General features: G+C 43.6%; 1 protein-coding gene across 1 annotated transcript; it reads right to left on the reverse strand.

The window, feature by feature from the left end:
- Nucleotides 1-9429: 9429 nt before the first annotated feature.
- LOC147678037 (uncharacterized) lies at nucleotides 9430-11124 on the reverse strand. The gene has a single exon (XM_086945933.1). The coding sequence runs from the start codon at nucleotides 11122-11124 to the stop codon at nucleotides 9430-9432; it is 1695 nt and encodes a 564-aa protein (XP_086802059.1).
- Between the last annotated feature and the right edge of the window lie 2591 nt (nucleotides 11125-13715).

Here is a 13715-nt window from a genome sequence, read left to right on the forward strand (position 1 = left end):
GACTGGTATGCAAGTGGAGAAAGTCATACTCGCTGGACCCGAAAAAAACCTATAAATATGCCTTGAAAGACTATCATAAATTACTTAACTCCAAGAGAAGAGAATTCCTGGTTGACTAATCCCGCAGCATTACGCACAGTTTCCGATCTTCTCAGGACCTTTGACTAGTGTTTTGGACTACTTCGAAGAAAAGATTATGCAGCTCTCCCCTTCTTTTCCCCTGGTGTCAGATTACAGAGCAACCAGAGACGACCTCAGCTCTCCCAATAACCAGCATGTTTTTATATCTTTTCTCCTCATTCCCGCAGAAGTGTCTCTGGGCGAACTTTGGGAATGTAAATCAGGTTCACCTTGGGATTCTCTTCTGGCTCGGCAGTTTAGGCTCCTGGCCGATTGGCTTAATCCGGTCCTAAATCATATCTGGAACACCTCATTAAGGTCTGGAATCTTCCCAGCCTTATGGAAACATGCTTATCTGCTACCTTTCCTGAAGAAATGCAACGTTGCCCCGGAAGTACTTAGCAACTTCAGGCCTATCTCCCAGCTAAGGTGCTAAATATGTTGGCTCATTTACAACTAGCCGACTATGTGGAAGCTAATGAGTTGCTAAATGACTCTCCATCTGGCTTACATGCAGGGTATAGCACAGAAACTGCACTGTTTGAGGTAGTAGACTCCATCCAACTGTCTGTGGATGCCAGTTCATCAGTCATGCTTGTGCTATAAGACCTTTCAGTGACATTTGATATGGTGTCGCACTTAATCCTTCTGGAAAGACTTAAGCAGATAGGAGTACAGGGGACTGCACTTGAGTGGATTGCCTCCTATCTCAGTGTCCGTGACCAGCAAGTTCTTCTTCACCTGTACACCTCCTCAGTTAAGCCGCTCAGATGAGGAGTGCCCCAGGGTTCAGCCTTAAGCCTGCTGCTTTTTAATATCTTCACGCTCCATTGGCAGCTCTCATTTCTAGGAGAGATGTCAAGGTGGTCTCATACGCGGATGACACCCAGCTGGAGTTCTCCTTCAAAGACCACTCTACCACAGCTTTTGACTCTTTCAAAGACTGCTTAAAAGACATAGCATGTTGGATGAATGGAAACTGCTTAAAACTGAATGCTGATAAGACAGAGGTCTTATTCTTTAATCAATCATCCCCCACTCATTCAGGCCTATGGTGGCCCGGAGAACTTGGCCCCCCACCAGTACCCAAGGACTCGCTCAAAAACCTTGGAGTCAGGTGGGATAAGGACTTTGCCTTTTCAGCCCAAGTCTGGCAAGTTTTGGCAGCCTGCTTTGGAAAGATGGGAACTATCCGGAAATTCTTGAGCTTCTTGCTGGAAGAAAGCCAGAGGACCACGGTTCATGCCCTGGTGACCTCTCACCTCAACTATGCCAATGGACTGTACTGGGAAAACCAAGGTTCTTGATTAGAAAGCTACAAATGGTGCAGAACGTAGCAGCTAGGTTAATCCACTGACTGAAACGCAAGTATACTAATGCACTTTACCCTGGTTGCACAGCTTGAATTGGTAAATTCCAGCAAAATCTTATAAAATTGAAAAATGGTATAAACTTATTGTATACTTTTTCAAACACATTCATCAATCCCATTTCATTATGATATTTTTTATTCTCTGCGGATTCTTCTCCACTCTTACACAATCATAATTTGTCATCCATAAATTTGCTTTAAATACCATGCTATACATTATTAACACTTCATGTTAACAATAATCCATATGAACAGAATACATCTTTTCTCTAGGATATTGCTAATGCATTTCAGGATATGCAATTCCTTCTTCAGGGGTACTGTAAACATAATAAAAAAATGAACATGTTTAACTAATACAGGAAGAACCCAAAATTACACAAAAGGTGATAATAAATAATTCTCAGAGACCTACACAGAGAGAGCCCAGATTGTCCCTAAGTGTGTTAGTGCCTGAAGCAAGCCATTACTTAGTGAAGAGCATGTACCTCATGCACCACGGTGTTAAATAAGCTCCAAATATACACGTAATTTGTGCATATTATTAGGGTTATTGAAATGAGAAACCGAATGTGTGTGGACAAAGCAGAGATAATCAGCGAGGATTGTAAAAGAGGGGAAAATTACATAGAGAAGCTGCCAATAATGCGTTGTTCTCAAAACTGATGAACATGCGTCCTGCATAAAATGACCTAGAAAAACATAAAAATGCTTTTCATCGAGATGAGTCTCATCTGATGTAATCAAGCGAAAACTACTCCTGACTGAATGACGCTGTTCCTGTAGCTGTGGTAGGGTGACCCCCGTCCGTAAATTTCACGGACCGTCCGTAATTGGGACCTCATGTCCGTTGTCCGTGAGGATCCCTTTTACGGACGCCTTTTGTCCGTAATTTTAGCCTCTCACAGGGAGCAGCACTGATCCCCTGTGAGAGGCCTCCCCCCCTCCCCACCCCATGGAGCCACCTCGCACTCCTCCTTGAGCACAAGAGCAGCGCCACCCTGCCCATTGTCGTTCTCTATTCCGGGTAATTGCCACATACAGAATGTCAATGGGGCAGTCTGGGGTGTTAAAGCATGTCTCGGCCTCCTCCTGCCTTAGTGTACAGCAGGGCATTCTGTAAGATAAAAGGTAAAACGCCCATGCTGAAACGTTAGAGAACAGTTCATTTAAAGAAGTCTGTAAAACAAGTTAAGAAGAATGGGTTATCGTTCTTTCACTGTCTCGTCATTTTAGAACTGAAGTATTTTCAATATTACATTAAACAAAGCCATGGTTTCTGCTTTTTGATTTTAAAGAACTAGCAACCATTGACAAAGCCAATAGTCCTGACTTGTTGGTGGTGTAATGATACTTGCTGTATAATATATCTGGATGCAATGACAGAAATAACATAATACCAGTCGGGAGCAACACTATGCTAAGTGCAGATTTTTAGCCTAGGTGTTTTAAACCACGCTCCTAATTACATCAAGCAACCCCTTTGAAGAGACCCCCCAGTTTTTTTACACCTCTTATAGCCCTGGCAACAACACCATGTCACAGTCACCTCACATCCTGGCACTGTGCATCATGCATGACTCATGACTTCTACGTTTTCAGTCTGCCTATGTGCAGGGGCATAGTGAACTCTCCCCCACCGCACCCCACCCCTTGCTTTAGGAACTACTGCAAGTTGAAGTTTTTGATGGGCCTCTTCTGTCTGCAACTCTGCAGACAAAGGCTCGGATCATAATGTGAAAAGGTGGGCGAGTAAATAAGTGAAGGAATGTGTGAATGGCTGGATGGATTACTGAATGGATGAATGAAAGGGGGAATGCATAGATAATGAAAGAAAGGATGGATGGCTGAGTGAATGAGTAGAAGTATGGATGAGAGAAAAGGTAAATAGATGGATGTATGGGTGGAAGGGTAGATGGATGGGTAAAAGGGTGGATCAGTGTGTGAAAGGATGGATGGATGGATGAGTGAAAGGGTAGATGATGGGCGAGTGAATGGGTGGATGGATGAATTGATAAGTGAAAGGATGAATGGATGGATGAGTGAATGGTGGATGTAAGGATTGATGAGTAAGTGAAAGGGGGTAGATGGACAAAAGGATGGATAGATGAGTGAAGTGAAAGGGTGGATGGCTGAGAGAACAGATGGCTGGATGAGTGAAAGGATGGATTAGTAATAGGATCAATGGATGGATTCATGAATTGACTTATTTATTTATTTAAATTTGGATAACAGCGCACAGCTACCCCAAGGGGTTTCCCGGTGGCTGAGTAGATGTTTGGGTGGATGGATGGATAAGTGAAAGGGGGATGGAGGGAGAAAGGGAGGATGAATGACTGAAAGGGTGGATGGGTGGAAGAATAAGTGACTGGGTGGATGGATGAGTAAGTGAATGGGTGGATGGATGAGTAAGTGAATGGATGGCTGGATGGGTAAAAGGGTGAATAGCTGGATGGGTGAGTGAATATATGGATGGGTGGAAGAGTGGATGGATGACTGTACGGATAAATGGGGTGAAAGGGTGGGTAGATTAATAATGGATGGATGAGTGAAAAGGTGGATGGAGGGATGGATGAGTGAAATGATGTATGGAAGTGTATATGGTGGATAGGTTTGAAAATGGTTGAATATGTTTGGATATTGATGGGTACTCAGATGGAAGGACAGAATGAATGGTGAAAGACTGAATGATGGATGAAAGAATGATTCCACCTTATAGCATCCCATTATCTTAAGTAACATTTCCTATACATTGACTTTCATGTTAATATGAGTCATTGTCTCCATATAATGTGTGTGTGATGTAACGCACTCCGACACCCTGCCCTACATACTTGGGATGAGCAATACTATAAAAGAAATTAAATTCATCTGAGAGACCATCTAAGTGAAGATGAGGGGCACCATTGGAGGGTGGTAGCAAGGCCGGACTGGTCGGACCGAGCATCGGGTGTTTCCCTGGGAGGCTGGCAAGGAGGGGTTGGTTTTGTTACTAGGGGCTGGCACTACAAAGTTCCTTGTATATCCAGTAGTTTTCAATCAACAATAAAAGCGGCCTCACTTATATTCAGGTGTGGTTTACCATTGTCTGGTGACTAATGTACCTGCTGGAGCGGGATGCAAATTTTGATTTGTCTAAGGTAGCAAGCTACGGCCAAACTGAAAAACCGTGAAGTGCATGATTGTCTCAACCTAATATAAACTTATTCAGACTTGTACTTAGGTGGTTGTTTATTTACTTACTTATATACTATTGCACGACCACCTCTGACGTGTCTGTAAAACGTACCTTTTGTGCCGAAGGTTTGTCCTGAATTTTGACCTTTTGTCCTGAATTTTTGTCCTGAATTTAGTACCTTTGTCCTGAATTTTTACGCTCACCGTCCTGAATTTGCACCTATGCCAGTTGGTCACCCTAATCTGTGGGGAGCTCAAGAGGCTTGTGACTTGATGAATGGATTAATTTGTTGATGTCCCAAATATCTGTAAGTTGTGAGAAAAAATCAAACAGAAATGCCTAAGCGCTTACTTCCATGGACAACGCGGAATAATGGCTGTGTATGAGAGAAGGTTCTCACCTCAATTGCTTTAAGTCTGTAGCATGTTGCTCGGCATCCCGTGTGGTAATGTAATGTAATGTAATTGCCCATTTATACCGTGCTACAATCGCTCCAGGGAGCATCTCGGCGCCAATGTATGGTCAACCTGATGTCAATGTTGCCTTACTGCTTGGAGTGACCAGGGCCGGAATCACACTAGTGCTCTGGCAGTTATGTCTGGAAGGTTGTAGATCCAAGTTTTTAATTGTTTACGGAATTCTGATTCCTTGTCCAGTACTCTTAAGTGTGGGGGGAGGGCATTCCATGCAGAAAATTGCTGTATACCGTGAGGTTTTTTTAATTTGCTGAACATCAAAAAAGGACTGTTTTTACAAAATCAATAGTCAGTGTGAAAATGGTGGCCATTTTGAAAGGGTAAATGTGATTAAACTTAGGAGACAAACTCATTGCGAAAAGGATTATATGAAATACAGAAGACGATGCTCAGTGGAAATAACCGTACGGCAGTCTAACGCTTATATGATGGTGAAGATAAATCAGTGCACGTCGTACAAGTAGTCATAAAGTATAGCCCTAGTGAATCAATCCGAAAATAACTCTATAAATAAAGTGCTATGCACATTGTCTGTCCTAAATAAATAAACAATAATGTAAGAAGGGAACTACTGTCAAGAATAAACAGAGTTATCCAATGGGTGACAGAAATTCAATGCTTATAATACTAAAATTCTGAATAAGTACTGCAATGCCAAGAATGATACTGGTGATCAAACGTTTTTACTGTAACTGACAAGCATATTCTATCTCACTGGAAGACTGAGTGAACTAGAGAATCCCCAAAGTAAATCCATTTAGATTTTCCGTATGTAGGGGGATGGGGTTTTCCGGGCCTACTATATGCGGATAACGCAGTCCTCATAGCCAGAACCGCTAAGGGACTTCAATCCCTGCTTGACACCTTTTTAAATTTTATGGGGCCTCAAGATCTGGCAATCAATAACGCCAAATCTTACATATTACAGGTAGGGACGCGGCCTAAGAAAAAGTATATCTTCACAGTAGGTTCCCAGAAGGTCCCCCTGATGACTGTCTTTTCGTATTTGGGTTTTTATTGGATGACCGTCTGAAGTAGGGGCCCTTATTCAGAAGAAAAAGGGGGAGTTCACAAGGGTAACTGCTGCTATTTTTAACTTTGCTGCAATGATGGGCAAGCGCCCAATCGCAGCCGTGTTGAAAATCTATCAGGCCAAAGGCGTAGCAACAGCTTGCTGTGGCAGTGAAATCTGGGGGCATACTACTTCAGAAGTATTGCAGGTAGTTGAGAACAATTTCTTAAAGCGTTTGTTGGGAGTACCAAGTGGTCTATCAAACCTGTGGGTTCACGAGGAACTGAGGTTACCTTTTCTATGTGACACCCTGGCTTTGCACCCTTTAGTGTTTTGGCTTAAGAGTTGGCTGAAAAAGGGAATTAGCTCTCAGCCAGCAGATTATAACTGATTGCATGAGCCTTGACTATATGTCCCAAATACTATGGCTGAAATATATTAGAAGTTGCTTTGCAGAGCTGGGGCGCCCTGAACTTTTTTTACAGCCTGATACCGTTGTAAAAATGGATGTGGAGTTTGCTAAGAAAGCTGCATAAGGAAGCTAGAAAGAGATGAGTTGGAAGTGCGAAAACCTAGGGGCAGATTTATGAGGCCGTTGCGCCTCTTTGCGCCGAAATTGCGTCACTTTATTTGGCGCAACTGTGGCACAAACAATGCGCCCTATTTACAACATGACGCATCTAGGAGATGCGTCACGTTGTAAAGCACTGCGCCATAAGGAGGCGTTCCTGCGCAGGGGGGGGGCGTTCCTGCGCAGGAACGCCTCCTGAAAGTGGCTGAGTGAAATCTATGAGATTTCAGTCAGTCACTTTCAGGGCAATGCTGCGTCAAAACCCTGCGCCTGCTTGAAGCAGGCGTAGGTCTTGACGCAGCATTGTGCAGATGGTGTACCCCCGAGGCTTGCTGGAGCTGCGTCGCGCTTGCGACGCAACTCCAGCAATGCGCCACATTTCCGGCACAGATGCGTCACGCATCTGTGCCGTTTTTGCACCATGGGTGGCGGAGCTGTGGCGCACTGTGGTGCACGTTAACTGGCGCATCCCTGGGGTTGCGCCAGTTAACATAAATCTGCCCCCTAGTGTTCACAAATATCTGGCTCTAAAAATCAACCCATCGACAGAGCCTTATCTCCTGGGTTCACTGTCCACATATGAGCAGTTTTTATCGTCCAGGTTTCGTCTGGATCTTTTTCACTTGTTACTTGCCGGTCTAAAAAGGTGTGGTAGAGGACAGGTGTTAGCACCCTGTGGCTGCAACAGTGTGTCTCCACAGGACCTGGTACACTTTATGTTACTTTGTAAATTTTATGAGGTACCCCGGAGAATTTTTTAATTTCCCCTTTTAAAGAGGCTGAATTTTAACCAGGTTCACCCAGCGCTTCTGTATCTGCAATTGTGTAAGGCAGATTGTATCTTTTTCATTGTGGGCTATTTGAAATCTACAGTGAGAACTAGGGCTTGCCTGGAAACTTAGCTACTTCACTGTTAGAAGGCCCTTTTCGTTTTAATGCGTGGTATAAGTGTTTTTCTTTTATTGATATGAACTGTAATTTTAACATATCATGTTTTAAATAAGATTTGGATGCTGTGTAACTTTTATGGTTTTCTATACGCAAAACCAAATAAAGTTGTTTTGAAATGAATTGAATTGACCCTAAGTGTGATTGTCCTGGACCAATATGTTTGGGTTACAGAAAGCAACTCATGTCAATTTTATCATTTAGTCCAGACAGTACTGATACGGCGGGATTTTTGATCTCTTATCTGTTCACTATAGATCTGGATCCCACTCAGGTCGACTGGACCTTTGTTACCTGTCTTAGAGTAAAAAGCAACCCACTACTAAGTTAATCAGTTCAAGACTTTACGCAACTCTGAAGAATCACTTACCACGAATAAGTTTTAAAGTTTTATTATAAAGCCAAAGATAACTGGAGATACAAACATCTCAAAATAAGGTTCAAAAGGTATACTGGCACCAATACAAACATGAATTCTCTAAATGATCTTAGGCAACAGAAGAATACCACCAAAACTAATTCAAAGATCAGCAAGTTTGCAAGAATAGACACAAGTTGTAACTTGAGCGTCATTTACATAAGGGAGAAAAATCCAGGTTAGACTGTCCCTACACTAGACTAAGTGACATCCCTACTTAGCAGAATCTTAACCTAAAAAGGTGTCAGCCGTGGTGACTTCCAAAGAAGTGCACTCACTTTCCCTTAGTCTCCGTTGTAAATCTGTGCATCGCAGTGTGTCCTCTCTGCCTACCCATCTGCTCTCTAAGGTTCCTCAGGCCATCTGCTCTAACTCCACCCAAGGGTGCTGTCCCTAATACAAAATCACAATTACAGTTGAAACGCCCCTCAGAGACGCCCCTCATGTACACCTCTCACGTGGTGTCGGTTCTGGCTTTCTCCATACTGATACTCCTCTGGGCTTCTTGTTAGCGTTGACCTTGCTTCTCAGGCTCTTCTCGGCCCGCCGGTACCCCCCAGGAAATTCCTGAAGCCTCCTCCAGGCCTGTGCCTGTCTCCCAGAACAGAGCTCTATTCATCACTCTCCTGATTGGAACCCCCTCACACCTGCAAACAGACACCCATGAATTGGGCCCCAAATTCCGACCTCCAGCTTATCTTCCAAGTCGTAAAACTTCGAACATAGTCCACAATTTATGCTTAACGAGACTCGATTTTAACTAGCACATGCAGATCAAAGAAACGACTTTATCTTTCCAGGCCTACTAAATTACTTGAAACAGGCCTGCACTCTGTGAACCTTTATTTCTTAGCCTAAAACAATATTCTAACCTATTACACACTGATTATATGAAACACTTCTATAAAACATAACTTTAACGTATGATCAATAATATTCTGAATAATAGCAAATCCATCTTATGCGAAAATGTAAAGACACGTTTTCGTTCTTCATACATTGCCATGAGACCTGCACATTTCTACGTTTAGCAGCATTACATTCTCTTCTGCAACAGCTACATAACATGGAATCTAATAGCACTCTAACATTTCTAAACATTACTACATTAGCGTCACACTCTAAAATATGCATTCTATATTGATTAAACACTCGTGACTATGTGCATTCTATATTTTCGACTCTCTTATGTGCTTTAACTAAATTCGTGCATCTTACATGTAAATATGGTGCACTTATACATTTTACTCAGATGGCGCTCTCTCAGTTCCCCCCTTTGATGACCTCTAGGGGTCATCACCATCACAACACCAACCTTGAAAGAATGAATTTAGTCAAACAGAACTCGTTGCAATGCTCCCTCGCTTTATCATTCCTAGAGCCCTCAGACTCCTGTATTGGTTATCCTGCATCGCAGCTAACCTCTGCTCCTGCTCTCTCATGGATCTTTGCAACCTATTTGACCTATACCATTGGTACAGTCTCACTAATCCCCATAGTGTGATGACACAAATCACTATTATGATGATAGGTTTCAGTATGTACCAAATGAAACTTTTCCCTAGGTTGGCGAACCAACCTCCAACTTTACCCATTCCGTGACCCACTTTTTCCCACACATTCACTTTTGACAGATCCTCAATTTCCTGATGGATTTCAGTTATGTTCCGTATGTACTTCTCAAGAGGTTTTGAATTGTCTGGAATGTAGGTACAACATTCCTGGACCTTCAAAGCCTTACAGACTCCGCCCTCTTTGGCTAACAGAACGTCTAGAGCAAGTCGGTTCTGAAGAACCATTGCCCTTATCGATTGCATCTCTCCCTCCACCAGCATTAAAGATCTAGCAGTACTGGCGGATAATCTATCTACAACTGTTGCCAATCTCCTGATCTTGACATCATTCAGTATTAACCCTAGAAGAGGGAACATAGCACCAAATACATCTCCAACTACCTCAGCATCGCCTACATCCCTTCTCCCTCTGGCTTGAGTTTTTCCCTCTATGATTTCTAGATCCTTAGCGTGATATATTTTGGGGAAGACAATTGCCAAATAACATGATCCGTACCAATTGTCTGGTAGTTTCACGTAGGCATTTCTTCCACATACAAAATATACATTCGGAATCACTTGCATTCCCTTTAAGAAATCTTTCGTGTAGTATTCTAATTGGAAGGCATGTTCACAACTTACTTCTCCCACGAACACATTTTCATAGTAGGTTTTACCCCTGTATATACACAATTTCCCTCTTTGTTCTCGGTCTAAAGCTATTGGACCATTACTACCCTTCCTTTTGTGTGACTTTTCCTCCTCGGTCCAATCTGTTTTCCACTGCCCTGAAGCCTTTAGAATCTTCTGCCTCCTGTAACGATCATCCACCTGCCCTATAAACTTTTTCTCAATTTCTGATACCTTGCAGGTCAGATTATTTCTTCGGGCATGTGAAGTATCTAAAGTTTTCCAAGGAATGAAAAATTTCCCTAATCGATCCTCACTCTTATAGTAGTCCCACTTATTCATATGCTTGTAAGCCGGGACTTCTGGTAACACAACATCGAAATTTGAAAAATAATACTCAAAGCTATCTCGTCCATAAAATATACTAAGCAGTAAACTACATGTAATCCCATAGGTCAATGGAAGATGATGATACCTAATACCTTCGTCTACTGAGGCTGGCAATTGCATGCAGACGTAGCAATCCTTTGCCTCCATGGCATCGATGTATTCATACAGTAACTTGGCATAGGCATTTGACTTAAAGTTTCCCTGTGACTCATCTACGTGCAACCTACGAGCTTCTGCTGCTAGTAAAGCTTTATCCTTCACCGCATTGTCCCCCTTTTTACCAGCAGTAGTAGGTTTCGATGTTACCACAACCTTTGCTTCTTCTGTTGCTTTCGCTTCATTTTCATGTCCCACTATGTATGATACAGTAACTACTAAAACTATAAGAAAAATTACTCCTGCTAAAAGTGTGCCTATTATGCATTTGGCTTTGTGGTTCGGGTTGCCGGCCTCCATGGTCTCAAGACAGTGTAGTTTTAATCTCTTTTTCAGCACAAAGTCTTTTCTCTTTGTACCTTCAACAGTCTTTCTTTGCTTGTTCAGTCTTTTCGAACTACACCTGGAAGCTGACAATCCCTTTTGAAAAATCAGTCCTTTGAACTTTAGCAACAGACAACCCTAACCCTTCTCCGTCAACTAAATGGATGAGGCCCTAATTTTCTTCTTCTTCCACTTGGCGCTAGGTTATCTTCTCACTCTTGTTTATGTACAAAGTCTTTAGGTGCCAACAATCACCCGCGTTCCAGCAGCTCTAATCACGTATTCTAACAGCTCTAGGCGAAGAATGGTCTCCTCGAGCGCTGACACCGTTGTACCAAAAGTCGGAAATTCTACTCTGTTTAAAACCAGTTCTCTTATTCTGCTCAGATAAGGAGGATTGGGAATAGTGAGTGTCAGCAACCCTTCAGCTTCTACTCCAGGTACCAACAACGCTACTTCCAACGTTATGATCGGATCAGTGCTGGTCACTGTCACTTCCCTCACCCTCCCGGATCTCCGTGCGCCAGACATCTGCTGCAAAGTAGGTCCACTCAGGAGTGGCGTATCTTCTGCAGGGTACACGCACCCTCTTTGATCTTCTCGGACCCTCCGTTTCTTGATTCTGTGCACCTTCGTCCAGATCTGAGTCTTCGGATATAGGAGCAAGGGTTCTTCCTGGAGATGACTTCAAGCTCTGCCTCTTCTTCCTTTCAGGCCAACTAGCTTCTCCACGCCTTGTTCTCCTATTTCTTGTCCTCACACTCGATTCTTGGCCACTTGCGGCTTGATCAGTGTCTGATTCGTACTCACAGCAACTTTCCCCTTCTGTGGCAACGTCAGTTTCACTGTCGTCCTGTCCTTCTTCCACTTGGTCTGACACGCTCCCAGCTTCCTCCGACACCCCCACAGCTTGGCTAGTCCCCTCTAATGATTCTTCGTCCACAGCTGGATTTTCATCCGAGAGAGGAGCTGTTTCTTCCAGGGGTGCTGGAACTCTTCGTGTATGGGAGGCGTGTATCCAGTTGGGCAGCCCTCCGCATTTAACAGCAGTATTCGTTGTCAAGATTATCTGGTAGGGTCCGCGCCAACGCACGTCCAAGCAATTCTTCCTGACGTGCTTTTTCACCACGACCCAATCACCAGGGCACAGGTCGTGGCGCAGGTCTTGGGACGATGGAATTTCAGCATCCTGCACCTGAAGAGACACAGAATGAATGGCATCAGAAAGTCCCTTGCAATAATCCAGGATCAGATCATCTGTGATATTCAACAAAGTTGCAGTTGGAACTGATGGCAGTCTCATTGCCCTCCCCATTAAAACCTCGTGTGGGGAGAGACCTGTTCTCCTGTCTGGTGTGCTACGTATACTCATGAGTACCAACGGCAGTGCATCAGGCCAGCTTAAGGATGTCGATGAACACACTTTGGCAATTCGGGACTTTATCGTCCCATTGATCTGCTCCACAATTCCTGAAGCTTCTGGTCGATAGCTAGAGTGCAACTTCTGATCAATACTCAATGCAGAGCAGAGCATCTTCACAACTTCGCTGTTGAAATGTATTTCCCTATCTGATTCCAAAGAGGCCGGCACCCCGAACCGTGGTATTAGCTCTCTAAGCAACAACTTTGCTACTGTGAGTGTGTCACACCTGCGTGTAGGATGTGCCTCGACCCATCTGGAAAATATACAGACAACCACCAGGACATACCTGAGGCGGTTGCATTTTGGCATCTCAATAAAGTCTAGTTGCATCCGGTTGAAAGGGCCACCAGACCTCCCAATGTGACTCAATGTAACTGGTGTCCCTTTTCCTACATTCAATTGCTGACATGTTACACATCGCTGACACACAGCTTCTGCGGCTACTCTAAATTTGGGGTTATACCAAGTCTGCCTAAATACGCTCAGCATAGCATCTCTTCCTAGATGTACTGGGCCATGTATCTGTCTTGCCATTGGACTCACTAATTCCTTTGGTAACACTGCCCTTCCATCTGCTGAAACCCAAAAATTAATTTCACTTTTTACACAACCTGCAGTTTCCCACGTCTTCTTCTCATAATCTGTTGTATTTTCTTGTATTCCCTTTAAATCATCCCAGGTGTCTACAGTTTCTAGCATTATGGTTAACTCTGTATTTTCCTGTGTCCCACCCACTTCCACTTCTGTGAAAGAGTATCCTTGCTCTGCACAGTAGCGTGCGACCTCGTCTGCATATCTGTTTCCCTGGGACACAAAATCAGTACCTTTAGTATGGGCCACACATTTAACAACGGCAATTGCTGCCGGACCTTGTAATGCTTCTAACAATAGCCTTACAAATTCCCCATTTCGAATAGGTGAACCTGAGGAGGTCATGTAACCTCTTTGAGACCACAATTGCCCATAGTCATGAACTACCCCGAAACCATATTGGCTATCGGTGTAAATGGTGACTCGAATTTTGCTACCTGCTAAACAGGCACGTGTCAATGCAATGATTTCAGCTATCTGAGCGGAGTGTACTCCTTCCAGGCAAGCGGCTTCCACAACTCCAGTAATGGTGCAAACAGCATAAGCTGCTCTC

This window comes from Lissotriton vulgaris, chromosome 12 (genome assembly GCF_964263255.1).
Source record: "Lissotriton vulgaris chromosome 12, aLisVul1.2, whole genome shotgun sequence".
Taxonomy (NCBI): Eukaryota; Metazoa; Chordata; class Amphibia; order Caudata; family Salamandridae; genus Lissotriton; species Lissotriton vulgaris.

Excerpts from the sequence above, each read along its gene's own strand:
- LOC147678037 (XM_086945933.1), bottom strand. The coding sequence starts at position 11,124 with ATGGAGGCCGGCAACCCGAACCACAAAGCCAAATGCATAATAGGCACA.